The sequence below is a fragment of the Onychomys torridus genome, chromosome 1 (genome assembly GCF_903995425.1).
Source record: "Onychomys torridus chromosome 1, mOncTor1.1, whole genome shotgun sequence".
Taxonomy (NCBI): domain Eukaryota; kingdom Metazoa; phylum Chordata; class Mammalia; order Rodentia; family Cricetidae; genus Onychomys; species Onychomys torridus.
Window position 1 is genome coordinate 27,998,667 of NC_050443.1, and position 27,504 is coordinate 28,026,170.

A 27,504-nucleotide genomic window follows, 5' to 3' on the forward strand; every position below is an offset into this window, starting at 1 on the left:
TGGCTTCCGGCTGCCGCTCGGGTTCTCCCGCCTCCGACTGCGCGGCGGCTCGTGGACGTCCCGCCATGGCACTGTCGCGGGGGCTTCCCCGGGAGCTGGCCGAGGCGGTGTCCGGCGGCCGGGTGCTGGTGGTGGGCGCGGGCGGCATCGGCTGTGAGCTGCTCAAGAACCTGGTGCTCACCGGCTTCTCCCACATCGACCTGGTGAGGCCCGGGCTCCGGCTGAATGGCGGGCTGTCTGCGGGACACGGGGCCCGGATTCTGGGCGGGAGTCAGGGCGGCGGCGCCCGAGAGGCCGGGGGGGCGGGGGGTCAGGATCGCCGCACCGGGAGCGGATTGGTGAGCACGCTGGGCCCCGGCTCCCCGGCCTCCGTCCCTGGGCCTGCGCGCGCCGCCTCCAGAGCCTGTTTCCCCAGTTACTCTGGGATGCAGGAAGTGGCCGAGCCCCCGGTGGATGCTGTGACTTTAATTCGAACGTGCCCCTAACTTCGAAGTTAACGACCCGCGGCAGAGCGGCTTGTAGCCACCAGCAGCAGCACCCCGGGCGTGCACACATGCATTCACTCGAGTATGCCACCGGCCTTCAGGTTGCAAGTGCTGTCTGCATCCCGTTTTATTTTTAACAGATGAGGGAAGTAAGACGCTATGAGGTTGAGTAACTTATGCTGGGGTGGACGCCGCTAGTGGCTAGATAAACTCCTTCGGGGCGCGTGTGCCTCTGGGCTGGGCACAGTGCAGATGGGACGCTGTCGGTTATGACATTAAAGATACTCCCTTGGGTTTGCGCGATTGGGTGACCACTTGTAATCCCTGCAATCAGGACTTTGAGGTCCGCTTGGACTACATAGCAAGACCTTAAGAAATTTAAAAAAAGGTTTTGGTTGTCATAATTCTCAGTTTTGCATTAGTGTGCAATGACAGGAAGCCGCTGTAATTTGTTAACGTGTTGGAGATACTATCTGGAACTTGGATGTGAGTCGGAAATGCCTTAAGGTTTAGCAGAAACATGGAATGAACTTAAAGGTGTCAGGGTGTAAACCGAGGCAGAACTGGAGTCTATGCAATTTTCATTGGTTAGGTTTTACACCCAGTTCCAGTCAGTTCCAGTCCGCAGAAAATCCAGTATGCTGGTAACTCTGGATGCTATGTTAAAAAGTAGTTTTTGTAGCAGATAAAAGTGAATTGAAAAATAAATGTTATTTGTTTTAATTGTTTTTCTTTGGTTTAACATTATTATGAGTATTAGTATTATGGCTTTTCGAGACAGGGTTTCTCTGTGTAGCTTTGCGCCTTTCCTGGAACTCACTCTGTAGACCAGGCTGGCCTCGAACTCACAGAGATCCGCCTGCCCCTGCCTCCTGTGCTGGGATTAAAGGCATGCGCCACCACCACCCGGCTGGTTTAACCTTTCTAATGAACTTTAAAGTACAAATGGATATTTCAGTGCTTATATGTTTTGTAATTGTTCACAAACTACCCCAAACTGTTAGGGTGCTTCACGATGAGACCACTTTGTCTGTCGTTTAGTGAGTTTATTGAACTAGAATGCAGACAGTAGTAGCTGTTACTTTTTTTTTTCCTTTCAGGTAGCAGTTAGATTAAAATTTATTTTTATTTAAAAATCTTTCCTTTAGTTTTTGTGTATGGGCCTTTTGCCTGCGCATGTGTCTGTGCCTGGTGCCCTCAGGCCAGAAGGGGGCGTTGGATCCCCTGGAACTGGTGTTAGCAATGTAGGTGCTGAGAATTGAGCCCCAGGTCTTATGCAAGAGCAACCAGCTCTCTTAACTATTGAGCTATCTCTCCAGCTCCTAGGTTAGATTTTAAACATGAGGTTTTTTTTTTTTTTTAAGCTGTATGTAAACTGTTTCCTTTAACAGCCCTCAAGTAGTCCTGAGGGAATATGTATAGGAAATTAAAGCCACAAACATTTCCAGGTGTGATCACCACAGCACTTGGTGAAAACCAAGTGGGCACAGTGAACTACACTACATTTGAAATAATCGGACAGATGGGTGTTTATTAATTTGGGGTGTGGAGCCCAGGTGACACTTAAGGGTGTGTTCCTGGGGCACTGTCTTTTTTTTTTTTTTTTTTGGAGACAGGGTCTCTTTGCCCTGGAACTCTCCAAATTTACTAGACTATGCCTGGCTAGTCCCAGGAATCTCCCATTTCCACCTTTGGGATTGCAAAGCTTGCCGCTGTGCTCAGCTTGTTTTAATGTCGGTTCTGGGGGATTGAACCCAAGTCCTTGTAGCTGGCAGGACAGCCACTTCAATGCCTTCTGTCTCTTTTGCCTTTTTTGTTTTATTTATTTATATTTTGAGTCAGGGTCTCAATATGTAACCCTAGCTGATCCTGGACCTCATTATAGAGACCAGGCTGACCTCCAGCTCACAGATATAGTTGAGTGCACCACCTTGCCTATTGGGAAATTTTGTTTTTTAAATAAACCAAAGCTTTTATGCTTCTTAAGGAATTCCCTAAAACATTGCCTGAAATAGGATTAAACAAAAAATTAGCCATCCTTGATGCTTTCTTGGGGTTACCTTTGATATTGATACCGTTCTTCCCATATACTTTAGATGTAACTTTAGCAATTTGGGTGTGACTTGTCCGGAGAAGCACTTTCTCTGCTAGCTGGTAAGTCCTAGGTTATGAATGCGGAAGATAATGATGTTTCTCAAACATTGTGACTTATCTGGGTTTCTGCATTTGTAGATTGATCTGGATACTATCGATGTCAGCAACCTCAACAGACAGTTCCTATTTCAAAAGAAACATGTTGGAAGATCCAAGGCTCAGGTAACTTTCCCATGTTGTGTTTCCATCCCTTTGACAATGAACAAACTTTCCCTGAAGAGGGAGAAAGCAGGTGAAGCGCTCGCTTGCTCTTTCTCTCCCCCTCCCCTATGATTAACATTTTGTTCACTTATTGGGGGGGGGCATGTGTGCACGCCACTGCTTCATCGGAGGGGTGGCAGTCAGGAGAGCTGGGTGGTCCTGGGATTGAGTGCAGGTGATGAGACGTAAATGTGTTTACTCACTGAGCCTTCTCCACACAAGCCCAGCTCTTTAGCTTCAGAATCCTGAGGAGTGAAGGAGTAAGAGTAGCCCACACTCTCCCCTTTTTGGTCTGAAAGGAAATGAATCCTGAATCCTGTAGTTGAGGAATCTTTTGTACCCTCTTCATATTTAAGTTTGCTCCTTTACATCTTAGAGGCCAGCTTCCGTGTAGCTAGAAAAGATGCTCCCCTTTGAATACTCGTCCTGGGTTGGTGGGGTCAAAGGTCTTGTTTTTGCTTTCAGCCAGCCCCATCCCTCCCATACACACCATTGCATTGGCTTATCCTTTTCTTAGATTGCAGCCTTCCCCACGGGTATTTGCCTGTGTCCTTTCTACACTGCCAGCTTTAGTTCGGCTAACCTGGCTGGCTAGTAATAGGCTCTTAAGTGAGGGAATAACACTGATTATTGCAGTTTAGTTTAGTTTTGTACTGCTGGGTATACACAAATGCTCTACCTCTGAGTTAGAGAGCCCCAGACCCACAGTATCTATTTTCTCTGAAGTTTGCCATTCACATAGAAGTGGTCACAGGCAGGGGAAAACTAATTTTATGATTAGGTATACACTAAATGAAATCTTTTTTTTTTTTTTTTAAGATTTATTTATTTATTATGTATACAGAAGCGAGTGCCAGATCTCATTACAGATGGTTGTGAGCTACCATGTGGGTTCTGGGAATTGAACTCAGGACCTCTGGAAGAGCATTCGATGCTCTTAACCTCTGAGCCACCTCTCCAGCCCCCACTAAATGAAGTCTTAACCACATTTTTTATATATAAATAAGATTACCATGTATATATAAGTAAGTGAAGTGACCATGTGTATGTCAGATTTCCGGTGTCAACAAAAATGCTACAGTAATTTGCTGTTGGTTTTTTCAGGTCGCCAAAGAAAGTGTGCTCCAGTTCCACCCCCAAGCTAACATCGAGGCTCACCATGACAGCATCATGAAGTACGCACACCATTCTGTTTAAAGCTGTTGGCTATGAAATTTTAATTAACCTTTTAAAGTATGAGGTGTTTTTATTTATGTGAGCCCCGGATGATTCTGAATTTGTAAGATAACTTCTAGAATACTTACAACATGATAAGTCAGTGCCCACATCAGTGGCATTGCTTTTTCCAGTTCGTGTGCATTTGGACTATTTAGATAAGAGATGTTTTAATATCAGTGAGGAAGTTACTTGGAAACTTAGAAATGACTGTACTTTCATGCCTGAGGATCTTCTAATGCTGTGTATAGTGATGGTGTTTGACCCCACTTACCTCAATAATGATAGATAAGTCTGTCTTTATGGAGGTGTTAGAGCAGAAATCCATGAGTCTAAGACACACACACACACACACACACACACACACACACACACACACACGGCTGGTAGTAAAAGTAGTTCCTGTTGAAGTACTAGAATTAGAGAGCCTTACTCTTTCTCAAGGCACTCGTCTCTTGGGCTATTTCTAACTCTGGATGTTTGCTCTGTAGACCTGCCTTTTGCCTCCTACCCCGTGCCACTTTCCCAGTGCTGCTAAAAGCAGAGCCCCAAGGGGCCTGAACCCTGCCCAGTTGTGACCATGGGAGTTGAAACTGCAGGCCTAGCAGAGCCTGGGAATGTGTTCCTTGTATGTTCCCAAGCACTTGCTACGCTGAGAAGGGGGTTGGGTGGGGGTCGGGGCACTGGTGAGGTTATGCCAGCTTTCTGTCAATTTAAGGGTTTGTTCTGGTGCCTTAGGTTGCTGGTCAGAAAGGAGAGAAATTTGAGAATAGTTCCTTTAAAATATGCTTGTGTTAGGAAAATTCCAGCCTTCCTGTGTCTATGGCATGTTATTTTTACAGTTATTTGTCCTTCTTGGGACTCTTATTTATTATACTGAGAAAAATCATACAAGAGGCCAGTTTTGGTGACTTTTTGTTTTTGCTTTCCAGCCCAGACTATAATGTGGAATTTTTTCGACAGTTTATATTGGTTATGAACGCGTTAGATAACAGAGGTAAGGTGTTTTTAATACATTATTTCACATCTCGTTTCCCCTCTTCCCCGTGTCCGATCTGGTTAGAGATTTAGTGTCCAAGTATGAGTTAGAATTTAAGGAGACCCAAAGGGAAATGGGAAAATAGGTGGGGCTTTATGGGTGTGTGACTGTCTGTTGGCCAAGCCAGTCTGGAACTCACTATGTTCCCCCAGACTGACTTCAAACCAGTTACAATCCTCCTGCCTCAGTCTCTGGTGTGCTAGGACTTCAGGTAGAAGTAGTGCCAGTTGATGTCTGTTTTCTCTGGGACTGATTTTATATTTTTTCCTGCACAGTCAGCCATCATCCACTTTGCTATTCTACCAGAAGGTATAGTTAGAAGTACAGTGAAGATTCTGCAGAGTATCTGTTTCAGGTTGTTGTAGGATGTCTTGATTTGTGCATAGATCTAGGAAATGTGACTCCCTGGGCGTCACTCAGGATGATTACAATACAAATGGGCCAGAGCACCAGGTGATTTTAAAGTGCCTTAGGGTGAGGCGGTGAGGTGCTAGTTGTTCTGCTGTGTCCTGACACAGGATCTTCAGACTTGCAGAGGCTGGGGATGATCCATTGTGATGGATTCATTCTGCTTCTGCCTCCCAGGGGCTGGATTGCAGGCTGTTCAACAGGCCTAGTGTAAGCTGTTCTAGTTAAAGGCTATGGCTCTAGAATTGTCCAGCTGTACCTGTACCACAGAGACAAGGTCCTCGTAGGTGTAACAAATTTGTTTCTGGAAAGCCAGGCATGGTGGGCACATCTTCAATCCCAGCACTGGGGAGGCAGAGGCAAGTCGATCTCTGTGAGTGTGAGGCCAGTCAGCCCTACGTAACAAGCTGCAGATCAGCCAAGGATTACATAGTGAGACCCTGTCTCGGGAAAAAAAATAGTGTTGTAAAGTGTGTATACTAATTACTAACAGGGAAAAACATTGGAAGCCTAATTACTCTTATAACCTGCCCCATCTTTTGTCTCCTAACCTTAAACTTCTTAATGGTTCCCAGTTAGTGTCCATCCACTGCTACGGATTACTTGATGATAGAATGATGACATGTTGAGAAATGGATGGAATAGTTTGCTCAGCTCACACTTTGCTGTCTTAATGCTTTGGTGTTTTTTCTCTAAATTTATTTATTTATGTGAGTGAGTGTTTTTTCTGCTTGCATGTCTGTGTAACATGTGCTGACCTGGTGCTCAAGGGATCCAAAAGAGGAGGCTAGAGCCCCTGGGACTGGAGTTACAACATGGAGTTGTGAGCCACCATGTAGGTGCTGGGAATTGAACCCAGGGTTCTCTGAGGAGCAACCAGTGCTCTTAACTGCCAAGCCATCTCACCAATCCTACTTTTGATGTTTTAGAAGTGCCTTGAGTCAAACCAGGGCCTCATGTCAGACCACACAGGCTGCACCTGCTCTGGCACTTGGGAATCATTTCTAAGAGTCTTTCTCTAGACTAAATTTGCAATCTAAATTCCTTAGTTTTTGGTTTTGCTGAGTGTCCAGTAATGGCATGTTGTTGGCCAAGGATATAGCCCAGTGTTGCAGACAAAAGTGGTTGTGTTATCTTCACCATAGTCACGGTGAACATTTGCTTTACTGAAGGCAAGAAATTGTTTTCATGATTGTCTTCTTGAACTTGTTGGTGTCATCAGAAACTCACTAACTAGTGTTTTTCTTTCAGCTGCCCGAAACCATGTAAATCGAATGTGTCTGGCAGCTGACGTGCCTCTCATTGAAAGTGGGACTGCTGGTTATCTTGGACAAGTGACCACTATCAAGAAGGTGAAGAAACTGGAGACCTAGGAAGGACAGAAATTCAGATGTATATAAGCAGGCCAGCATCCAACATACAGAGATTTCATGCTGTATAAGACAGAGTGGGGGCTGGAGAGATGGCTCAGTGGTTGAGAGCACTGACTGCCCTTCCAGAGGTCCTGAGTTCAATTCCCAGCAACCACATGGTGGCTCAAAGCCATCTGTAATGAGATCTGGTGCCCTCTTCTGGCCTGCAGGCATACATGCAGACAGAACACTGTATACATAATAAATAAATAAATCTTTAAAAAAGGGGGGAGGACAGGGTGATTCGTGGGTCCCTGGGTGGGTTCGTTCAGTTCTCAGATAACCTCCACCCTCAGATAAAGCTGGAGGCACACTAAAAAGGCAAGAGGAAGAGAGCTTTGACTTTGCCGTGTTGTTTCATTTAACTGATCTATTAAAATCCTTCTGGGTGTGGTAGTGCATGCCTTTAATCCCAGCACTCATCAGGCAGAGGCAGGTGGATCTGTGAGTTTGAGGCCAGGCTGGTCTGCAGAGCAAGTTCCAGGACAGCCAGGGCTACACAGAGAAACCGTCTTGAAAAACCAACAAACAAAAATCCTTTGACTGCCATGACAAACTGTACAAAAATCCTTAGTTGTTGTGGGACTTTGTGTCATGTTCCAAATGATAGGCAGTAATCAGACTTGCAGAAGTTGCAAGGCCAGGCATGGTCTCGTATGCCCTCTTTAACCCCTGCAGCCAGAAGCGGGGCCAGGAGGATGTGCTTGAATTCCAGCCCAGTCTGAGGTCTTGTTTCAAAACAGATCAAAGTTACCTTGTGGCCAGTGAGGTGGCTCAGCAGGTGCTTGCTGCTAAGCCTGACAGCCTGGGTCTGAGCCCTTGGACCCACGTGTTAGAAGGAGAAAACAAACTCACATGAGTCCTTTCCACACAGGTGCTGTGGTGCTCCTGTGCATGTACACACACTAAATACATGTAAGAAGTCAATGGCTAACTGTGGGCTTGGGGGTCTAGTTCAGTTGTAGAATGAGGTAATAACCAATCTCAACTTGAGAGTGTTCATTTTTACCTAGAGGAATACGGTGTACAACTCTGAAGAGAAATGATGCTTTGGTGTATTCATGATGTATTTTAAGTGTTTTTTAGTAAAACAAAAGAACAGGAGTGAGTAGGTGGTGTGCATCATTAGCCTAGCTTTATAAAGTTCAGGGATGGATTCGTTTGTTCTTCAGATCTGTTCTTAGCTCCTTCAGGAAGTAGCCATTAAAATCTACATTTGAAGAATTCCTTTTTAAAAATACTTAAAATGGCCTGGTTTGTCTGGTATGTATTTGGCTGGGTATCTGTGTTACAAAGCATGGCTCTTTCTTTTAACTGTTAGTCTTGGAAGCTTATTCCGTGCCAATCCCCAGAGGTTGTGTGTCAGTGCATATAGAATGTAGTGGAGGTTTCTTGAGTTTGCTGCATCAAGGCAGGAGTTCTACACAGTGTGACACTTGTTAGTGGCTTCATCCTAGACATTTGTTGGAAGATGGAGGAGTTCCTGAATGTACCATTTAATTTATATTAAAGCAGCCTCTAACTGTTACTGTTAACGTTTTTATGCTCCCGTGTGAAGGCTGAGGTTGAGACATGCTGAGATTAAAGAGGGATTCATCTGATGGTCCCACAATGGGGATACCTTGCCCCCAACCCCTCACCCCCTTTTTTTCTTTTTGAGACGAGTTTCTGTGCATAACGCTTGCTGTCCTGGAACTCGCTCTTGTAGACCTTGCTGGCCTTCAACTCAGATAGATTGTCCTGCCCAGCCTGAGTGCTGGGATCTTAAAGGGGTGCATCACTACCACCTGGCTCCCTGTAGTTTTTTGTTTGGTGAAATCAAAAGTAAAAATTCTCTGACTTGGTGTTGTACTGTGATACTTTGTTCTTTCTGGATTTGCCTTGTCTGGGAGTTGGGAGTTCTGGTTCCGCCTTATCTTTGACTGTGGTCACTTGATTTAGCCTTTGTATTGTGACACTGGATTCTTTATATGTACAGTAAGGATTTTGCAGTCACTAATATTTTAAATTTTTCTTGACAACATAAAACCCAGTTGGAATGTAAATGAGGGAATGAAGTTTCTGCAACTGCACTACCTTATAGCTAGCCACCATGGAATAACTGCTTTCTTGTGCCCTGGCTTTATAGGGTGTAACTGAGTGTTACGAATGTCATCCTAAGCCAGCGCAGAGAACATTCCCTGGCTGTACGATTCGGAACACACCTTCTGAACCTATTCACTGCATCGTTTGGGCAAAGTATTTGTTCAAGTAAGAGAGTTATGTATCCCTGGCTTGTTTTCAGAGCTGATCATGGAACACGGGGTCATTTTTACTCAAATAGTCTTAAAAGGGTTATATTTACAATGGTTAAATATGGTGGAGAGACTCTAGTAGTTTCCTGGGTTTAACTCAGACAACATTCTTTGTGTGCTGTAAATGAAGTTTTGCATGTTTAGTCTGGTATTGGACACAGACATGCAACTAAGTTTGTACAAATATATATATTTGGAAATATGAAAACATACTTATAAATATCCTATTGGCTAAAGAAGAAATCCCAGTGGAGTTAAAATCCGTAGTGGGGCCAGGGAAGAACTCGGTGACATGGAGAAGAGCTCATACTTGCCTGGTATACCTGAGGCCCTGGTTAGGATCCTTAACCCTGTTCAATAACCATCCACAACCAACTCTAACAATAGTGAAAAATACCATCCTTGAACTTGCTGGATGCCTGAATATGGTAGTTAGAAGGAAGGCTACAGGTTACCTACATGAAGAAACACTGAACATTGACAGCATTAGAGTCTCCTTGAAATGAGGAGGTGTACCCTAGCATAGATGACAAAACAAAGCTGGAATAAGAAGAATGTGGTTGGACTAAGAAATTGTCAACTTTGGTTACCAGCTAAGAGAGCCTGAGTAAATAGAGCTAACAGGGAGCACAATGCTAGCACAGTAGTAGGGTTCCCAGTCATGGTCCCCTTTAACGCTTTTTTTTTTTTTTTAAGAGACAGGGTTTCTCTGTGTAACAGCCCTGGCTGTCCTAGAACTCACTCTGTAGCCCAGGCTGGCCTCACACTCACAGAGGTCCTCCTGCCTCTGCCTCCTGAGTGCTGGGATTATAGCTGTGCACTGCCCAATTTCCCCTTTAATGTTTTACATTAATTTGATATATACCTGAAGACTAAGGAACCAATGCTGATAACATTAGTAACTAGGCAGTTTCTTGCTAGGCGGTGGTAGTACACATCTTTAATCCCATCTCTTGAGAGGCAGAGGCAGGCAGATCTCTGAGTTCAAGGCCAGCCTGGTCTACAGAGTGAGTTCTAGGACAGCCAGGGCTACACAAAGCAGAGAAAACCTGTCTTGGGGGGAAAAAGTTTTCTTGATGTTTTGTAGCTCTTACATAATATCCTTTCTCCACCTCTGGGATCCTGTCTTGGACGCCTCATGAGTCATCATGTCTCTAGCTCTTGGCTGTTCGTTTCTTAGATTTTCTATGTGTTGGGTGACCCTTGTTCTGAGGACCAGGTCAGCATAGTGACCTGCTGTTGGGGTTTGTCTGATTTTCCTTGTGAGACCTGGTATTGAGGATGACAATAGGAAAAAGATGCTGTTTGTCTCACACACCAAGGGTAGATGCTGTCAGCATCATCTGGTACTGCTGTGCTGGCCTTGGTAACCTAGCTGAGGTGCCTGAGCTTTGCTCCCCTTTCTACTGTGCATGGAACAGTGTAGCAGGGAATACCGGGAAGCAGTTCTGGGGAGTGGAGGTCTGCTCTGTTCTTTGAGGACAGTGCGTCTGGGTAATTGTACCTGCACTTCTTGCACATTTCCCTAAGAGCGTGTTTGTTTTCACTCCCTCCTTCCTTTTTTTTTTTCCCCTTGAGACAGGGTCTCCTGTAGCCCAGACTGGCCTGGAACATGCCACGTAGTCGGAGATTACCATGCACTCCTGATCTTCCTACTTCCTAAATGCTGGGGTTGCAGAGCTCTGTAGCTAGTACCAAGGGGGTCCAGAGTCCTCTTCCAGCCCCACAGGAACACATGCAGTGCACTGACATACATTCAGGCAAAAGACCCGTTTATTTATTTGTTTTGTTTTTTGTTTTTTGTTTTTTGTTGTGTGTGTGTGTGTGTGTGTGTGTGTGTGTTTTCTTTTTTTTTTTTTTTTTTTTTCGAGACAGGGTTTCTCTGTAGCTTTGCCCCTTTCCTGGAACTCGCTTTGGAGACCAGGCTGGCCTCGAACTCACAAAGATCTGCCTGGCTCTGCCTCCCAAGTGCTGGGATTAAAGGTGTGTGCCACCACCTCCTGGTTCCCATTTATTTTTTAATCCCAGCACTCTAGAAGCAGAGGCAGACAGATCTCTGAGCTTTCGGCCAGCCTGGTCCCTACCCATAGGGAGTTCTAGGATAGCCAGAGTGAGACCCTGTCTTAAAACCAAAATAAACAAATCTTTAAAGCAAAATCTTTAAGTGTAGTTTAAATCTTTGAGTGTAGTTGGTATCAATGTAAAAAAAATGTCTTTGTGATAAATGTAAATCTGGGTGGAATAAGAGTCTAGATCTAACTGGTAACACTTTTATTGTAGAAAAATTTTTATTGAAGTTAAGGAACAATTGTCTTAGTTTAAGATTTAATTATATGAAGTGTTTTACCTTCATGTATATGATGTGCACCGTGTGCATGCCCGATGCCCTCAATTCAGAAGAGGGGTCAGATTCCCATGTGAGTGCTGTGAGGTAAGTGCAAAGTCCTCTGGAAGAACAGTCAGTTTTCTTATCCACAGAGTCATGTCTCCAGCCTTGGGAACAACTTCTTAAGACATAAAAAGGGCTGAAGACATGGCTCAGTGGTTAAGAGCACTAAATGCTCTTCCAGAGGACTGGGGTTCAATTCCCAGCAGCCACATGGCAGCTAACAACTATCTCTAACTCCAGGATCTGACACCCTCACACAGACATACATACAGGCAAAACACCAGTGCAAATGAACAAAAAGTAAATAAACTTTTTAAAAAAAGACATCAGAGCCATTAAGAGTGAAAGGAGCTGCTGTGAGAAAGTGTTGTATGACTAGCATCGAGAGACAGGCAGTGACCCGTGCTGGCTGTCATGTAGAGAGAGACTTAGCATTCGCAGCTGCCTGAAGTTTGGGGTCTAAAACGTGTTTCTAAAACCAATGGAAGTATGGTTGATAAAAATCGGACAAGGTGGTACATGCCTATAATAGCACTCGAGACAGAGGCAAGTGGATCTCTGGATTCGAAGTCAGCCTGGGCTACAGAGCGAATTCCACTACATGTAAGACCCTGTCGCAAACAACAGCAAACTCTCTAGAAAGGGTGGTGTGGGATATGGAGCATGCAGCTCAGTGGGCAGGAGTATTTGCCCGAGTGACGAAGACCCCACTTTAGATCCTTGGCCACAAAATACACTAACATGGCTCAATGGAGGAAGACCCGATCAGGCTGTCTAGAGGGGTGTGAAACATTGGCAGCATTGTTGGGGTTAGATAGTATAACCAGAGGGTGTTTTCTTGTGAAGCGTTTCCAAGAGCTTTACGATTTTAGGGGTTTCTTCTTTGTGTGTGTGTGTGAGGGGGGGGCATGAAAGCCTTCCACCAAGGTAGCTAAGTCATCTCCCCGAGGAAGGGTTGGACGCCTCTGCCTGTGAAAGAGCAAACCAGCTTTAGGGTAACTTGGCTGATGAGGAATCTTAACTTAACAGGTTAGTATTAGTCTCTTTTCCATAAGAGTAAAAAGTGCATGGCTGGAGAGATGGCTCAGAGGTTAAGGGCGCTGCTCTTCCAAAGGTCCTGAGTTCAGTTCCTAGCAACTACATGGTGCCTCACAACCATCTGTAATGAGATCTGGTGCCCTCTTCTGGCCTGCAGACATACAGAATACTGTATTCATAATAAATAAATAAATCTTAAAAAAAAAAAAAAAAAGGTAAAAAGTGCCTTATTCTCCTAAGGTGGGGACCTTGAACGTGTGTAGCAGATATATAATTGTGGAATAGCCAGCTGTGGGTGCCCTGTAAGTGTCTTCTAGTGTTAAATGTTCTTCAAGAAGGAAGCGTGCCCATCTCTGCTGACATGTTTCAATATTGAAATGTTTGAAACCTAACTGACAGATATTGTCAAGCATCTCATCTAGCCTTGTCCCCGAGCAAACAGTATACTCTTAGGATTATGTATGTGAACCATCAATTGTTTACTATTTCCCTGCTAAGCATTTGGACTATTGTAATTTAGATATTTGTGGGGAAAGAATCACATTTGTTCCAAAAGCCTTTGCCTAAACATTCACTGTTCTGAAATTGCAGCCAGCTGTTTGGAGAGGAGGATGCTGATCAAGAAGTGTCTCCTGACAGAGCCGATCCAGAAGCTTCTTGTAAGTGGCTGCTGCCTTTGCTCTGTTCATTTAATGGTGGTGCCATAAGGAGCGGCAGTCGTTGGTTATGTGCTAGAGATGCTTAATGTGCCGTTGCATTTTGAAAAAAATCTTTTCATCATTTCGTGTGTATGGGTGTTTTGCCTGCATGTCTGTCCCGTCCTATCATCCAACTTTAGGGGATTGTTGGTTTTTTGTTTGCTGGTAGGTTTTTTGCTTGTTTTTGAGACAGGGTCTTTCAGTGTGTGACCCACGTTGTCCTGGAAAGCAGAGAGATCCATCTGCTTCTCTCCCAGAGTGCTGGGATTAAGGTGTATACCACCACACCCATCCCCTCACTATTAACAAAGGAGTAGTTCCTTTTCACTAGTAAGAAAGGAAATCAAGCTTGCTTGAGCCTTTATCCCTGCACTCAAGAAGCAGTGGGGTAGATCTCTGCGTTCGAGGCCAGCCTGGTCTACAGAGTGAGTTCCAGGACAGTGAGGGCTACACAGGGAAACCCTGTCTGGAAAACTCGAGAAAAAAAGAAAAGGAATCAAGAGGAGACACTCAAAGATGTAATCACTGGGGCTAGGAGCAGTCCTCTATTCTATCTATAGGTCCATGCTCTGAGCTGTTACACATGTGCCCATTAGAAACAGGCACAGGGCTGCAGAGATGGCTTGGGATCAGAGTACTGGCTACTATTCCAGAGGACCTGGGTTCAATTCCTAGTACCAATGTGTTGGTTCACAACCTTCTGAAACTCCGGTTCCAAAGGATCTTGTATCTTCTTGGCTTATCGGCACAAGTCAGCCACTTGTAGGTCAAACCGCCCTGCATATAAAATAAAATTTAAATTAGAAAAAAACTCAGGCCGCAGGGCAGTGGTGGTACAAACCAACCAAAAACACACTGTAACTCATGTTACTCTCCTGTTATCTGACTGTGTTACATACAGCTGCCTTCCATTGAGTGACCGCCTCAGATGAGAATGTCATTGTACATTGAAAAACGATGCTTCTTTTGTAGGGGAGCCAACAGAAGCTGAAGCCAGAGCCAGAGCTTCAAATGAAGATGGAGACATTAAACGTATTTCCACTAAGGAATGGGCTAAGTCAACCGGATATGATCCAGTTAAACTTTTCACCAAGGTTAGGTTTACTGTTTGTTTGTTTGTTTTAATGTAATGTATTTAGAAGAGTACACATATGCCATGGTGCTCATATGGAGATCAGAGGACAACTTTGTAGAGTTTTGTCCTACCTTACATGGGTTCCAAAGTGTTATGTGATACTATTCTAAGGGAGACAGAAACATCAGTTTGCCCCAGAGAGCGAACCGACTAAAGCAGATTACTGATAACACCAAACCTCAACTTTGTGAACCACAGAGTTTTGGTTTTGGTTTTGGTTTTTTAGATGGGTGTTGGGGATGGAGGTTTGAGACAGATTTCTTTCTCTGTGTGGCTCTGGCTGTCCTGGAACTTACTCTGTAGATTTGCCTGACTCTGCCTCCTAAGTGCTGGGATTACAGATGTGGGCCACCACTGCCTGGCAGCTCTTACTGACTCTATATAACTCTAAGATGTTTACTAACCCCAACCCCAAAATGAAAGGGGCAGAAATGGAACATAAAACCGCTAAGCATATAGTATTTCAAAAACAATGTTGAGAAACTAGATTGCATTCAAGTAGAGCTGGTGTGTTTTGTTATTATTGTTGTTTGTTGTTGTTGTTGTTGTTTTGTTGTTTGTTTTTTGAGACAGGGTGCTGGTGGGTTTTTTTTTTTTTTTTTTTTTTTTTTGAGCTGAGAATGGAACCCAGGGCCTTGCGCTAGGCAAGCACTCTACCACTGAGCTAAATCCCCAACCTGCTGGTGTATTTTATTGAGCCCTTTAATTTATGTCACTGTGTTTCAGACTGATTTCTGATTTGTGGGGGTAGGTAGGAGGGCCTGGGTGGTCAGCAGAACTGAGAGTACCATTGCCCTGCATTCTCCAAATATTCAAACTTTTATGGTGGTGTTGAAAATTATTACTCTGCCTGCATATGCCATGCCTTCAAACCTGCTTTCATGGTATAATTATAGTAACTCAGCAAAATTTGATCTGTTTGTAGTGAACTTGAGCTCTGTAGGATTCATGGGATTTGTTTGTTTATTTCAGCTTTTTAAAGATGATATTAGGTATCTGCTGACAATGGACAAACTCTGGCGCAAGAGGAAACCTCCAGTTCCACTGGACTGGGCAGAAGTGCAGAGTCAAGGTAAACAGTGCAGCTAGTCACTGGTGGTGGCGCACACCTTTAATCCCAGCACTCGGGAGGCAGAGGCAGGTGGATCTCTGAGTTCGAGGCCAGCCTGGTCTACAGAGTGAGTTCCTGGACGGCCAGGGTTACACAGAGAAACCCTGTTGAGAGAGGGTGGGCAGGGAGGGAGGGAGGAAGAGAAAGGAAGGGAAGGGAAGAAGGGGGAAGGAAAAAGGAAAGGAAAGGAAGGAAGGAAGAAAATGCAGCTAGTCCTTCACTTGCCATGGGATGCTGTCAGCTAAAGCATGTGTGTGTTTGAGTGTGATTTCAAAAAGAAAAAAGTCATAAGATACAATACCCCAGAGCAGGAGCTACAGTCCTGCTTTTATAAGCTGTCTGTCTGTCTGTCTGTCTGTCTCTCTCTCTCTCTCTCTCTCTCTCTCAACTGTCAATGATTAGAAAATTATGATTTCATTATTCTTGAAAGTGTTGTGGGTATATGTACAAATCTGCCTTTGTACTCCTGAAATTATTTCTTTAAGATTTAACTTAGAAATAAATTTTTTAAATGTATAGTCAAGGAACTAAAACAGTTGTGCAAACGACTTCTTTCTCTCTGGCATACTGTGTTTTCTTTATCTGAACTGTGCTGCAGCTCACAGCAGATTGAACTTAAAGGTCCCTGGAGTGACACACAGCAGCATTCAGCAGTGACATTGTGTAACGTTGGGCAGATGGAAGCATGACTGACAGCTCGGCAAAATAGGCTTTTGACCTTTATCTTTTATGTTTACTTTTCCACCATATGGGTATGTGCACATGGGTGTAGGTTCCCATCAAGGCCAAAAGAGAGTGTTGGGTCGTCTGGAAGAGCAGTCAGTTCTCTTAACTGCTAGCTTCTCTCCAGCCCTGCCGTTATATTCTTGAATATGCCAAAAAACAGCACGAGATCTCGACATGCTCGTAGACAGTCCCCTGCTTAAGCAGTTTCCTTGCACTTGTAGTGATAACTACCAAATAGAGTTTTTCTCTTTTTGTCACATCTTAATGGCCAACAGTTGAATATTGAATAGACCAAGGTAGAATGAGGTGTTTAACAAATATTCTTACTCTTATTTAGGAGAAGCTGATGCATCCGATCAACAAAACGAGCCCCAGTTGGGTTTGAAAGACCAGCAGGTTCTCGATGTGAAGAGCTACGCAAGTCTGTTTTCCAAAAGCATCGAGACCCTGAGAGTTCATTTAGCAGAAAAGGGAGATGGAGCTGAGCTCATATGGGATAAGGTTTGTTTTGAAATGTGTCAGTCACTTATCTCACTTGTGGTTCCTGTGCTGTAAGAAAGGCTAACAATAGTAAAAATTGCCTACATCCCCCACCCCCACCTCAGAGACTGAGTCTAAGCTCTTGTCAATGCTAGCTGAGCACTGTGTGGCTCAGGTGAGCCTTAAGAGTGGATAGAGTTTCAGAAGCCTGGGAGAACAAAGCCAGGCGTGGCCCACACCTATAGTCCGAGCACTTGGGAGGCTGAGGTAAATCATCTTGTTTGAGGTCGTCCTAGCCTGTAGAGTAAGCCTGGTCTTGTGTCTGAGACAGGGTTTCTAGTGCAAGCAAGCCTCAGTCTCCCTCTGTTGCTGTGGATGACCTTGACCTCCTGTCCTTGCTTCCTCCCCATCAGCTATGGAATGCTGGAGATTGAGCTCGGCCTCTCGTTTGCTAGAAGGCTGCTCTCCATTTAAGCTGCATTCCAGGGAAGATGCAGTTGTTCTTAAAGTTGAAATTGTATTAGAAGTTCACTGTGTTTAATTGGCATTTGAATTGCTGGTAAAATTCATTATGTGACAAAGTGTGTTTATTCCTATTGTGCCAGCATTTTACTGTGTGACCTGAGATGTGTCTGTGGCTCTTTACTGGGATGCTCATTTGCCTGGCATTCATGGGGCCCTGGGGTTCATCCCCAGCAGGGGAGGAAAGGAAAGATGTGCTATGGGTCTCAAAATAAGGAGAAATGATTGGCCAGTTTTAGAATACTCAGATAACTGTGTGCACAGTCGTTGAAACTTTGGTTGAATCAGATATCTAACACAAAGCTGGTGGATTTAGATTTTTGAAATTCTTATAAACACCAGTCTCTTGGTTTGTGTGATATAAATGGTAGGTCTTTAAATATTTGTTGTTGTTCTAGCGATTTGGAAAGATTCTATTTGTTCACTGGGGCCAAATAAGGCACTCATGGACCTGAGCACTGCTGCCTTCATGACTGCCCCTCATGGTGTCAGCCAGCTCCAGAGAGATTGGGTGGTTTGGGTTGTTTTGTTATTTATGTATTTATGTAGATGAGTGCTCTATCTTCATGCATACCAGAAGAGAGCATCAGATCCCATTATAGACAACTGAACCACCATGTGGATGCTGGGAATTGAACTCAGGACCTCTGGAAGAGCAGCCAGTGCTCTTCACCTCTGAGCCATCTCTCCAGCCCCACAAGCGATTTCTCTAAGAATAAAGGCATCTAGCTGGGCATGGTGGCACACACCTTTGATCCCAACATTGAGGTGGAAGGGGACAGCAAATCCTGTCTTGAAAAAAATAAAAAAGAAAGAATAAAGGCATTTTACAGAGCACTCACTCAAGTTACCAAAATAGGAGTATCGTGTGTATAATTGTTGTGCTTGCACATGGGTGAGACAAGATAGAATCTTGGAACATGGATGCTGGGAACTGAATTCTGGTTCTTTGTAAGGGCTGCAAGTGCTTCTAACTGACTACTGGGCCATCCTTCCAGTTCACCAGTGCATTTGTTTAAGTAGGAATGCTTTCCTAGCACGCATGGTGGTGGTTAGTGTTCTTGGCAGACTCGTCCTGGACTGGGGAACCCGATGTACCCCTTTCCCTACACAGTCAGCCTCCATGCTACTTCCTGTGAGGCCAGCCACAGCTGTCCTGCCTCTGGAGCAAAACACCCCTTGTTCTGGCTGTGTGTCTGTGACATTGCAGATGTGTAGATAGATGTGTAGATGTGGCTAACTGGAAGGTAACGCTAGTGAGACGGCTGCGATTGGCCTTGTCATTTGTGTTCCTGGCAGGACGACCCGCCAGCAATGGATTTTGTCACCTCTGCTGCAAACCTCAGGATGCACATTTTCAGCATGAATATGAAGAGCAGATTTGATATAAAATGTAAGTCCTTTGTACTTTGGTTGTACCATCAACCAACCCATGCAGTTTTCTGTTTTGACAACTAAACATGTTTGTTTGTCTTTCCTCTAGCAATGGCGGGGAACATCATTCCTGCTATCGCTACTACTAATGCAGTGATAGCCGGGTTGATAGTGTTGGAAGGACTAAAGATTTTATCTGGAAAAATAGACCAGTGTAGAACCGTGAGTAATTTCGTTTATTTAGCTTTGGCTTTTGAGATGGTTCCTCACTATGTTACCCTGGCTGATCTGGAACTCACCATATGGTCCAGGCTGGCCTTGAACTCACAGGGATCCACCTGCCTCTGCCTCCTGAGTTGTGAGATTAAAGACATAATGTACCACTACACTCAGTTTTTTTGTTTGTTTTTGTTTTTTGTTGTTGTTTTTTTTTTTTTTTTTGAGCTGAGGATCGAACCCAGGGCCTTGTACTTGCTAGGCAAGCACTCTACCACTGAGCTAAATCCCCAACCCAACACTCAGTTATTTAACCTCCTTTTAAGAGTAGTTTTATAAGAAATACATTAAATATGCTGGGAATTGAACTAAGAAATGCTTTTGGAATTTTGAGACTGTCTGATGTAGCCGAGGCTGGCCTAGAGCTCACTGTGTAGCTGAGGATGACTTGAACAGGCCCCCTGAGAGCATGTGCACTCCCACACCACACCCAGCTTGATTCAGTTTTCTTTTTATTTACTTTAATTTGGTATGCCGGGTTTTTAACTTCTGAGAATTTTTTCTTTTAAATAATAAATTTTTCACAGAAAACTGACTGTTTCGTGTGGTTTCAGCTTGAGTTAAGAACAATGCTATTAAGCTTGTGGAAGTAGGAGCACTGGCTGTTCTTCTGGAGGACCCAGGTTCCATTCTCAGGATCCACATCATATCTGAAAACTCACTTCAGTGCCACACGATCCGAGGTCCTCTACTGGCTTCTGCGGGGACTGAATGCACAGTCCCATGGAGGGAGAACACCTATCTACATAAAATAATAAAAGAAATTTAAAAACGCCTTCAATTCCAGTACCTGAGAGACAGAGACAGGCAGATCTCTGAGTGTGAGGCCAGCCTGTTCTACAGAGTGAGTTCCAGGACAGCCAGGACTACATAGAGAAACCCAATGCGGGGAGGTTCAAGTTTCATCTATATGTAAAGGGGAAACTCAGTGTTTCTGATTCCTGTTTTTGTTTTTTCTCTGAAGATTTTTTTGAATAAACAGCCAAACCCAAGAAAAAAGCTCTTGGTGCCCTGTGCACTGGATCCTCCCAACAGCAACTGTTACGTTTGTGCCAGCAAGCCAGAGGTGACTGTGCGGCTAAATGTCCACAAAGTGACTGTCCTCACCTTACAGGATAAGGCAAGTGCAAGGCTGGTTCTGTTTTCCTTTAAATGAGTGGAGGATGGAGTTCACCCTTTCCAGTTTTGCCGTGACAAACTTGACATCAGATTCTTGCTCTGGAAAGCCCTGGCTGCAGAGTGAGCAGAGCCACTCCTGGATGGCTTCGCAATCCAGATTCCCACTGGCCTCTTCAGTCTGTGCTTCCAGGATGTGTCTCTCGTCCTAGAAAGGGGTGGGTGTGCTTGCCTAGAGTGTGGATCTAGCCGGGCAGCCGATGGGCAGTGGGTAAAGTCAGTATTTCTGACAAACAGCGGTCCCCTTCAATTGTCCTGGTGGTGTTGGTGAACAAATCATATGCGTAATACCTGGCTAAGGCTGGGTGTGCTGTTTCTTAGAATGAAGAGCCTGTGTATGATGCTCTTTCCTATGACGTAGTTGTTAGTTGGTGTTTGCTGGGGAGCTGCACTTGTAGAGAGAGCTTCCATTTTTAGGAGTAGGTGGGATTTAACACTGCTGTCACTAAGGTGCATCTTGGAAGTTAAGGGGAGATGCTGTTTGGATAATATCCACTAGGAATTTTCCTGTCTAACACCTTCCATGACAGGGCTGACATGGAGACTGAGGGGAAACGTGTCGGAGACTCTACCCAGGCCTAATCTGCAGGGAGCAGAGAGGAGAGCGTCTCCAGGTTCTCAGGCTGCATCAGAAGCAGAGAGAATAGTAAAAGATAACAGGCCGGAGAGACACTCGGGGGTCAGACAGACCCGACAACCCAAGGCCCTGGTGGAAGGAGGGACCCAATTCCAAACCTTTTATATGTGTGTGTGCTGTGGCACATATATCACATACACATAGTACTCAGTTTTGAAGAATAACTTGAACCCTCTCTGATGAAAAAGTAGACCTGTGTAGAAAAGCAATATATAGAGTTTCTTATGGTCTTTAATGACCTGCATGAGTTAATATTTAATTCCCCTTTTTAGATAGTGAAAGAGAAGTTTGCTATGGTGGCACCGGATGTCCAAATTGAAGATGGGAAAGGAACAATCCTGATCTCTTCGGAAGAGGGAGAGACAGAAGGTACCAGCCTTGCTCCTCCTTGCCTGGGCGGCTGCCCTAGGACTGCTAAGCTGGCTCTTGCTCTCTCTTGCCCATGGCGGTGTTGTGTCTGCTCTCACAGCCGCAGCGCTGCACTTGTGGAGTTCTCCCAGGGTGCTGCTTATCTTCCGAGGCTCCAGATCGGGAGGCTTTCTGGAGCTGGTGTACCTCAGGGGGTTGCTAGTGTACCCCAGGGGGTTGTTGGTGTACCAGAGCACAGATAGTGGCTTTTTACACATTGTAACACTGTTGTGCATTTCCAAGGATGCTCTGTCTGTATCGCGGGCCCTAGGGCTAGGTTGGTGGTGAGTGTGCTCTTCAGGCTGTTAGCCGTACTGGGGAGTGTATAAAGTCTTTTTTATTCTAGAGTGGCAAGGACAGGCCATGCAGTGGTGGCACACACCTTTTAATTCCAGCACTCAGGAGGCAACGGCAGACGGGTCTCTGTGAGTTCCAGGACATCGAGGGCTGTCCTGTTACACAGAGAAACCCTGTCTCGAAAAAAATAAAAAATAAAAAAAATAAATGGCAAGGTCTTGGTAGATGGAGCTTTCCCACCGCTACCCTCGGGTTCAAAATCCAGCAGAGCATTGCACCTACTAGCCAGGTCAGCCCTCACCACTGAACTGCTTTCTAGCTTTGGTATAAACTTTGTTGAGATTTCCTGTCAGGAGCAGGAATGCAGTCAGATGGCAGGGTGCCAGCTTAGCATGCATGAACCAGGCATGGTGGCACACACCTGTCCCTATCCTTAAAGTGGGGAGGAAACAGGAGGATCAGAAGTTCAAGGCCAGTCTTAGCTACATGGTAAATCTGGGGCATGGAGCACACACCTTAATCACGGCACTCAGGAGGTAGAGGTGGAAGGATCTCTGAGTTTGAGGCCAGCCTGGTCTATAGAGCAAGAGGAAAAAAAAATCAGGATTCATATTGGTAGTAGTTTTGCTTGTTGAGAAATCATTTGAGATATTAGGCCATGTGTAATTAGAGGTTGTATGTTAAGTTGGCTGTTTGGGGAGTCTGGTTTAAACCAGTTTGCTCTGAATGGGAGGTTGTTGTGGGTCCTTCTTGTTCACTCCACTTGAAGTGCTTTTGTAGCTGAATGTTCCTAATAGCATAGTTAGTTTGCGGTGACTGTAAGTTCCACAGCCTGGAGCACTTCAGCGTTGAAAGCTGTGCCCCAGGCCTCCTCTCCTTTGTGTGTCTTCTCGTGGGCTTTCTTAAGAGATGTCCAGCCCTGATCTCTAGGGACCAGACTTCTCATGAGATAGTTTTATTTGTCTCAATAAGAGTCTTGTGTAGCCCAGGCTAGCTCAAAAAATAACCTTGGCCTTTTGATCCCCCGCCTCCTACCTCCCAAGTGCTAGGGTTACAGGCATATGAAAGACTCTTTTTAACTTGTTACCACTTGTACAAAGCTGTATCTTCAAATGCAGTCACTTGCTTGGGTACTGTGGGTCAGGATTTGAGAATGCCATTTTGGGGGGGGAACACGGTGACACCATAATGGACTGTGCTCTTAAGAATTAGCCTGCCAGGGGTTGGGGATTTAGCTCAGTGGTAGAGCGCTTGCCTAGCAAGCGCAAGGCCCTGGGTTCGATCCTCAGCTCCACATACCAAAAAAAAAAAAAAAAAAAGAATCGGCCTGCCCGCACTGAGAAGACCCTAATTAGAGCATCTCCATCCTGCTGACATCTAGCTAACCACCCCAAGAAGCTATCTGATTTTGGCATTAGAAATGGCAGCCGGCTTCAAGCAGACGACTTCCTTCAGGACTACACTTTACTGATCAACATTCTTCACAGGTAGGAACTGTGGTGCTGGCGGGTAGGAAACACAAGGGCATGAGAGGAGAGAGCAGGGCTCGGTAGAGCTGCACGGGCCTGCTTGACTTGCTGAGGTCACGCTAGGGCTCGCAGATACAGGGGCGAACATCAACGGGTTCGGGGTGAAAAGTGAAGGCTTAGAGGAGTCGGGTGGGGTGCCTGCAAGGTCCTCAGGCTAGGGTGCTTGCAGGCCTGAGTTTGGGTCCCAGGACTCAGGTGGTGAAAGGAGAGCCCACTCTCACAGGTCTGCTGACCTCCACATGTGTGCTATGAGGAACAGTCACTAAGTAAATTAGAGTTTTTAAATATTAGCTATAAATTAATAATAAACTTTTGAGTTTGTTATTATAAAGGTAAATTTTCATAATTCAACTGTAATAAGATCTTGATGTTTTTCTTTTTTACATTTTTTTAATAAAGATTTATTTATTTATTATGTATACAGAAGAGGGCGCCAGATCTCATTACAGATGGTTGTGAGCCACCATGTGGTTGACTGGGAATTGAACTCAGGACCTCTGGAAAAGCAGTTGGTGCTCTTAACCTCTGAGCCATCTCTCCAGCCCCTCTTTTTTACATTTTTAAAATTAGTTTTATTTTGTGTGTTGTATGTTCATGAGAGTGTGAATGGGTATATGTATTCACATGCACCATGACAATACATGTGTGGGAGTCAGAGCAGCCTGGCTTCAGCTAGCTGAAGTTTAGTTTGTTTTTAATTTTACGTGTGTGGGAATTTGTGTGTGTGTGTGCGCGTGCTGTGTCCAAACACGGCATTGGATCCCCTGGAACTGAGGTTACAGGTGTTTGTGAGCTGCCATCTGGGTGCTAGGAGAAGAGCCGAGTTCTGGAAGAGCAGCCGGTGCATGCTCTTAACTGCTGAGCTGTCTCTCCAGCCCCACTGAAGTATATGTAAATGTGCCTGTGAGTCCTGGCAGGCTGACACAAAGGTTCTTGTAAAGTATTGTGTTAGCACTGTAAATTACATAACAGACTCAGACTAGATGTCAGTGGTGTGCATCTCTGGCCTCGTTTGGACGCCAGCTAGGTGGCAGTGGCAGGCAGGCTTGTGTTTACTTGTGACAGAAAACCACAGGAAAGGACAGGACTGTTCAGTGTCTGAAGGAGGAACAGGGTCAGGGTGAAAGTTGTGTGTCTGGCTTACTTAACCTTGTGTGTAAGTCTTGGGACAACTGCCTTTAAAGATGTGTGCCCTCTGTTCACTCTGACACACAAACTCCCACGTATGAAAGTGGGGAGTTGCCTGTAAAGGTGGGGGAAATCCAGGAGCCAAAATAACCCTGTCCCCAGAAGAGAGATCCGGTCATAAATGGAGTGAAGGCTCTTTGGTTGTCGCAGCTGGGGAAAAGGATGTCCCAGAGTTGCTGGGCTGCAGAACTGCTCATGAGCAGTGTTAGTGACACAAGAAAAACCAGCCTGAGAGCATTGTGAGGACGAGAACCTTTGGGGTGCAGTGCACTCTGGGCTGGAGGGAGGCTCCGGTCCTTTACCTTGTGAGCTTGCATCCCTGGTCTCTGGCTCACAGCCCGACTTTCTCTTACAGTGAAGATCTAGGAAAGGATGTTGAATTTGAGGTTGTTGGCGATGCCCCAGAAAAAATAGGGCCCAAACAAGCTGAAGATGCTGCCAAAAGCATCACCAATGGCAGTGACGACGGTGCCCAGCCTTCCACCTCCACAGGTGAGTCACCTCCAAGCCAGAAGACTTGAAACAAGCTGGTGCTTTGGGCATTGAGTATAAAGTACTAGCACTGAGCCGATTGGAATTGACTGTACAATGGACTTTGAGTTTTATGAACCGTGAAGGCTTTGAGGCTGGGGATATGGTTAGAGGGAGCGGGAATGGTTTTCTGACCCCTCCCCAGTTGGCACTCACTGCAGGCTGTGGGCTTACTTCCTGGCTCACTGTCTTGTCTAAGCTGCCAACTGCCTGTTTGATTTGGAAGTCTCAAAGCACACATCTGGCTCTTTGAGCAGGTGCTTGGAGGGTGGGTGTGACTTCCAGGAAGGCGGAGCTCCTAAGCAGCCCACTGGAGAGCGATCTCAGGGGTCCTACCCTTTACTGCTCTCTGGTGGGACCGTTTCCTCCTCTGACTTCCCCTCCGTTTTGTTTTTTGTACAGGAAACTGAAGGTTAACAGTTTTTACCTCTGTTTCCATCCATTTGACCCCGTGTCTTTGGGTGTTACTTAGAATGTCTGCTCTGGGCTGTAGCATCCTCTGAGGATGCGGCTGTGGAACATGGCCCTCTTGGCTGGCCTGCTCTCCCTCCCCACAACTGAAGTATTGTAATGCTGACCCTCTGCTGTGGCGGGTTTTAAAGGCGATATAGGGAAGATTTGGGGCTTTTTTGAGGGGGGAGAGGGGTAGGACTAAAGAGCACAAGTGTGGGGGTCTTGGAGTTTGAAACCTGACCACGTTTTTGTGGCCTAGAGTCCATCTCTGTCCCTCGGTTTCCTTTCTGGAAGTGGGATAATAATGTTGTCTTCTTTATAGGGATGATTAGATGAGTTTGTGCACAGTGCTCAGAGCAGTCCCTGGCGGTTGTAAGTGGCTTGTTGCTGTTGCTGCTCTTTTTTCTATTAGGGTGCCCCCTCCCCTTCTCAGCGGAGACTCAGGAGGCATGATGATGATGCATCTGAATTACGTGCTAGTCACAATTTTTTGTTTTGCTTAGAAAAAAATAGGAATTGGCCCAGGGTTGGTTCCCCAGTAGCACCCTTCTAAAAGTAGATGTGCTTGTTACACAGAACACTGGAGACACATTCCCTGGGGGTGGCCAGTGAGGGTGGCTTCCAATCAGAATGAGGAGGCCTTGGAGAGCCGCTAGTGTCTCCCACACTTCACCGCTCTTTGCATTGTTTTCTGAAATAAGCACTAGAGCAAGACGATGTGCTCATAGTTGATTCGGATGAAGAAGGCCCTTCCAATAGCACCACCGATGGCAGCGAGGACCAGAGGGCCCACAAGCGGAAACTGGAAGAGACTGGGGGTGCCGGTGCCAAGAGGTCCCGCCTGGAGCCCACGGAAGATCTTGATGACATCATAGCGTTAGACTGAGCAGACTCCCTGCCCTTGACCTGGTCGAACCAAAGGTTTTGTCCTTTGTTACAGAGGGAGAGCACAGGCGTGGTGGCTTTGGTTCTGCTCCTGGGAGAGCGTCCATTGCTAAGACTTAGAGACTGCGTGCTCTGTTGATGTAGGAGTAGGGGTCGAGACCCTGTGGACAAAGCCGGGTGGACCAGTGAGGAGCTGAGAGGACGCCTGCATGTTGCTTCCCTGTAAATAGCCTTAGCTGTCATTTCCTAGTGGAAAATACTATGGGGTAGGAACGCTGAGACCTGGTTATAAATATTATGCCTTTATTTTTGGCTAGAGAAGAGTTATTTTTAGCCTAGATCTAACCATTTTCATACTCTTACCTGAAAGACTCACAGAAGTGTCAAGTGCTATGCATTGAAACTTGTTTTTTAAATGTTACCTGGCACTGTGTATATTAATGTAAAACAATGTTAATTTACTCAAATTTTCAGTTTGTACTGCTTGGTATGTCTGTGTAAGAGCCAATTTTTGTGTATTTGTTACAGTTTCAGGTTATTTATATTTGATGTTTTGTAAACTCAAACAACAAATATACTGTACTTATGGACCAAATAAATGGCGTCTGCATACTTGTTACCCACTTCTGCTGCTTTAGTAGGTTTGTATCTACACTCCTACGGACTTCCTCCAGGCTGGGACAGTTGTGTGTGGTGGCCCACACTAGAGCCAGGCGGATCTCTGTGAGTTCAAGGCCAGCCTGGTCTACAGAGTAAGATCCAGGACAGACACCAGAACTACACAGAGAAACCCTGTCTTGAAAAACAAAAATATAACAACAACAACAACAACAACAAAAGAATTCAGGCTGGGCAGTGGTAGTGCGTGCCTTTAATCCCAACTTGGGAGGCAGAGGCAGGTGGATTTCCATGAGTTCAAGGTGAGCCTGGTCTACAGAACGTTCCAGAATAGCCAGGTCTACATGGAGAAACCCTGCCTCAAAACAAACAAAAAGAATTCAGGATCCTATTTAGCTTCATGGTGAGATTGAAGCCAGCCTGAGCCTCATGAGACCATCTCAAATCCCAACCAACTGAAGTACAATCCAGGGCTGGCTGAGGTGGCGCTCAGTGCTTGGGAAGCATGTGAAAGGCCACGGGTTTGATAATGTCAGCACTGTACTACAAAAAAAAAAATAAAAATTTAGAAATTGGGCTGGCAGTATGGCTCAGTGGGTAAAGGTGTTTGCCAGAAGCCTGATGACCTGAGTTTAAGCCCCAGGACCTACATGTTAGGAGAAAGCCAACTTGTCCAATTTGTCCTTCTATCCCCACATGGAGTGTGCCCACCCCACATTGTTTTTCTGAAGAAGTGTCACCGAATGATGACCTTTGGATGCTGGCCCTCTGTGGGTCCCTCTGCAGTGTACATGGATAGGTGCATCGTTTGTGGCCCGGCTGGAG

General features: G+C 45.4%; 1 protein-coding gene across 1 annotated transcript; it reads left to right on the forward strand.

Moving 5' to 3' along the window:
• On the forward strand, positions 1-26,684 carry Uba2 (ubiquitin like modifier activating enzyme 2). Its single transcript, XM_036195346.1, has 17 exons — positions 1-203; positions 2,718-2,801; positions 3,945-4,015; positions 4,988-5,052; positions 6,754-6,854; positions 9,043-9,164; positions 13,227-13,294; positions 14,306-14,427; positions 15,441-15,540; positions 16,643-16,806; positions 18,607-18,700; positions 18,791-18,903; positions 19,922-20,077; positions 21,043-21,139; positions 22,857-22,962; positions 24,548-24,684; positions 25,878-26,684. The coding sequence occupies exons 1-17, from the start codon at positions 66-68 to the stop codon at positions 26,060-26,062; spliced, it is 1,923 nt and encodes a 640-aa protein (XP_036051239.1). The 5' UTR covers positions 1-65; the 3' UTR covers positions 26,063-26,684.
• The last annotated feature ends 820 nt before the right edge of the window (positions 26,685-27,504 follow it).

Excerpts from the sequence above, each read along its gene's own strand:
- Uba2 (XM_036195346.1), top strand. The coding sequence starts at position 66 with ATGGCACTGTCGCGGGGGCTTCCCCGGGAGCTGGCCGAGGCGGTGTCC. Across the intron at positions 4,016-4,987 it reads CACCATGACAGCATCATGAA|CCCAGACTATAATGTGGAAT; the intron begins GTACGCACACCA and ends TTTGCTTTCCAG. Across the intron at positions 14,428-15,440 it reads CAGTTAAACTTTTCACCAAG|CTTTTTAAAGATGATATTAG; the intron begins GTTAGGTTTACT and ends TGTTTATTTCAG.